We start from the raw sequence: 4,095 nt of genomic DNA, 5'->3' as shown, positions 1-4,095 counted from the left end.
CCCCTCGCAGGTGTGGGAATGAAAGACCACCGTCCCATTAAAACCGATTAACAATGGAGTTAACTGCCGTTTTGGGAGTGTCTCCCCCCTTTCAGACCGACGGGGCCTGACCTCGAACTGTCAGTCCGCTACAGGCCGAAGCTCATTTGGAGTGCATTATACCGTTAGGCCATGGTACGACTATGAGACTAAGTAACTCTAAAGAAAATAAAACACCACCTAGCCTGCATGTGTTGGCTATAGTATGTGACATACAGTAGGCCTACAAGTCTGGCGTATAGGTCTAAGTGCTACGGTAATGAACCCAGTATATAGGCCTATGGGCCTACTCTATTTAACCATAGAATAGTCCGTGTGGCATGGTTTTCACAAATGCACATGACCGTATCATGATGTATCGTAGGCCTATCGTATCGTCATCCAGCAACTATTGTGGAATGTCAAATTGAGACTTGCTACCCTATTCTCTTGATGAGGGGAAATGAAGTCTACTCAAACACAATTGCGACCAAAACCAGCAATTCTAAAAGACGATAGAATGACTATTGAAATGTGGCAATTACGCATGACAAAGGACAATTAATAAGACTGCTTTTCATCAGTCTGCAGCTGCTGTCTCGTGTGAAGATATAGGAGCAAACTCAAGTGTCGTCAATGCCTTAAAAAAAAAAGTTTTGTCTTTGCCCGGCAGAGACCTCCTCTTCGGTCATGAATCTGCAAGTCCAATTTCGGCCCTCGATAGATGCGACACGCCTCTTATCTGAGTCTAAGGACTTTGAGGACGCATGAATCCTTTGGGACTGCGTAAAGGCATGGGTTCATGAGTGTTCGGTGAGGTGCTCGTTTAAAAAAATGATGGAACTGTGAATCGTGGACACGTGTCCCATCAATGCTGTCTTTGGTGACTTCATCTAGAGGGAACCCGGTCACCACACAATATGTGCCATGAGCTTTTGTCATGCTTCTCAGAATAGGCCCTTTCAAAAGTGTCAACCACTTTAAAATCCATTCTTTTGTTGCGTTAGAGCGTGCCTCTTAAATCATCAACTGCATTTAGTGGCTGAATTAATAATGAATAGCTCTCCAAAAGCGTGGACAATATACTGAATATGATGAAATATCGTTTTTTTTTTTTCACAGCTTGCTTTGCACAATCCAAAATGAGAATACAACTAATTAAGCTGATACAAACAGACTATTGATATAGAATATGAATACAATAAAGAACATTAATTTGTGAAAAGCCATAATAGGTCTACCAAACATTGACTTATCATGGGCATGTCTTGGTCAATATTATATCAGGCAAAAAACCCCAAAAAACTACTATTTTCCCACCCGTAAATGTATTTAAAAATATGTTTTCAATACATAGGCAGTTTGTGTGTGTGTGTGTGTGTGTGTGTGTGTGTGTGTGTGTGTGTGTGTGTGTGTATGTGTGTGTGTGTTGAAGAAGAGCATTACTAATCACTGCCCTATTACATGGGTTGTTCCATAAAAAGAGCCGCTTTTTATCAGCTAATTCCGTCATGCTGACTGACAGCTTTACATATGTACAAAGAAAATCAATTATACACCCCTTTGATTACGAAGGGTGGTTAAACACGGACCGATTCTCTTACTCAGTGTACGCACAATGCATGACACTGTTGAAAAGAACTGTTGCATGTTATGGAGGATATAGTAGACTATAGCACATGGCTAAACGAATGTTAGAAGCTACCTTTTGGCCTCCTGGTGCATCGTTTTGGCACCTGTAATTAACGTAGGCATAACATATACATCTAAAACTTAGGTCAACATAGCCTATACATTCATGTCTCTGTTTTAACATGTGGAAATAACCGAGCAAACTTTGCACCAACGCAAACTCAGCCTGGCACGTAGCCAGTTATTCGTTTTGTATCAGCGGGTCACATGACTAGTGCCACAGGTGCACAGTCAGGTAGGTAGGTAGTGGCCTCACTTTGGATACATTTCAGGGACGCATGGACGCATTACAAATACTATTGTCGGGTAAATTAATGGATACTCCAGATATTTACCAACAACAACAGTCTCCAGACGACTATAACCTGCCCTCCTGCCGCTACTCCCGTGACACCGACCAGGTACGGATCCTCCTGCCCCCTTGTACCTCTGACGATAACCGGAGCAAGGGGAATTTGCTCCTGCCCTTTGATCTACCGCCATGCCAATACTCAACCCCTAGTCAGACACAAGATAACGACTGCTTGACAGGCTGTGTAACGGACCACTGCCGGCCAGGCCAGAGCCGAGAGGAAGGGGAATCCACATCAGGGCAGGCGCCATTCCCCTGGATGAGGAGCTCCAGAGTCCATCCGTGTCAGTCACCCCACGGTTAGTCGTAAGCAGTTTCGTTATGTGGATTTAACATGTTTAATCACACTAAATGTTGAATGTTTCAAACTGCATATCAGCCTATTCCTGATATCATATTTTATTCTCATGACAGTTAAACAAGTTTCAACCCATTTAGTGTGAAATAAAAACAAGAGACGAGAGCAAATATTTCAAGTGGCCTCAAAACAGGCCCATAGCTTGCAAAAAAAGGGTCACATAGAAGTATAGCCTTATGAATGAAAATACACAACACTATAGATCAGATACACACCGAGGCCCTTTAAACAATGGATATATTTATTTTGCTTTTTCGTGTTTTCATTGAAGGTGGTTGTTACTCCCAGCACTCGGACGAGCACAAACGGAGCCGTACGGCGTATAGTCGGGCACAGCTGCTGGAGCTGGAGAAGGAGTTTCTCTTTAACAAGTACATCTCTAGGCCGCGCAGGTACGAGCTGGCCACCACGCTCAACCTCACCGAGAGACATATTAAAATCTGGTTCCAAAACCGGCGGATGAAGTGGAAAAAAGAGGAATCGAAAGACAAGAAAACAAGAAGGCCATCCGATCCCGAACGGGAGCCCTCAGCCAAGGACCAGCATTGATCACATTATTTGTATTTTTTTTGTATGACTTTGCACTATATTATACATATTAAACATGATAAATGTACTCACACATAACATCATGGTCTTAGTGGGTTAAAGGCTAATCCCACATATTCTATTTCGTTAGGCCTATATAAACATACAAAACATGTGAATTTGCGAGATGTTGAATCATTCATCTAATGAGCACTTCTCAAATCATGTATGGACCTTTATTTACATGTCGGCTAACTGGATGAGTGTACCAACCATTGTAATGTATTATTTGTTGTTCATTAGGGCCCATTGATAGGGCTAGCTTTACCGTCGCCTAATCTAAAGCATTGCCTCGGCCTCTGACTGCAATCTTGTCAGAATAAAAAGACTTGGCGTTTTCCCTGTATGTCCATTGTAATCCTAGTCACAATAGTTGCTGTTGTTCGCTTCCTTGAACACGATTCAACTGCTCGGCGTTCCTCGCGTCTCAATCGGCCTATCTAAATGATAGGCCTATAGCGCATGGGAACATACATTTATTGAATCAATTGAACGATATAAATGAGCTAATATATTTACCTTTAGCTTATTTGAAGGATACAATGGTCTATAACCGGCCTTCTTTTACATATCGCATGCAAACTCCACTTAGCCGTGGCCTAGTTTGTCTCAAGTAAGATTTATCATAAGGGCGTAAAACACCTGTGATTTTTAGACAAATGATTGATTCGTGGTTTAAGATATCTTTTCCTTTTTCGATTGTATGCCAACGTTTATAGAATTTCAAGATAACAAAAAAAACCTTTTCAAATTGAGGGACAATGCACATTACAGGAGCAGTGTCGACATGGAGAAAATAAAACGGTGGCAAATACCCAGTACAAGTATGACTTTTGCCCCCCAAACTTGAGCAAACAAATGATGTCACTCTTGTCACCTACGTACGTTGGTCGCAAATCCAGGTCTCCCAGCAACACATATCAACAGAAATCAACAAAACCGTGAGACGTAACTTTTGGCTTTTACAGTGCTTAAATCGACGGTTGTTTTGGTAATTAGATTGTTTGTGGTTGTTCTGAGTTGCTTTCATGTATCCGAGGCATCGTGTAATAAGGTCGTTGTAGCATATGAGTGGATTATGTATTTG

At 42.0% G+C, this 4,095-nt stretch overlaps 1 protein-coding gene across 1 annotated transcript; it reads left to right on the top strand.

Moving 5' to 3' along the window:
* Positions 1–2,024: 2,024 nt before the first annotated feature.
* On the top strand, positions 2,025–2,969 carry LOC310806331 (homeobox protein Hox-B5-like; the record flags this gene model as incomplete). The annotated part of the gene is made up of 2 exons (XM_083672383.1): positions 2,025–2,361; positions 2,692–2,969. The coding sequence occupies 2 exons, from the start codon at positions 2,025–2,027 to the stop codon at positions 2,967–2,969; spliced, it is 615 nt and encodes a 204-aa protein (XP_083528509.1).
* Between the last annotated feature and the right edge of the window lie 1,126 nt (positions 2,970–4,095).

Source organism: Argentina silus (genome assembly GCF_951799395.1).
Source record: "Argentina silus genome assembly, chromosome: 6".
In the NCBI taxonomy this organism is placed as follows: Eukaryota; Metazoa; Chordata; class Actinopteri; order Argentiniformes; family Argentinidae; genus Argentina; species Argentina silus.
Note: the sequence above shows the minus strand (reverse complement) of the source record. Positions and strands in the feature narration are given on the sequence as shown.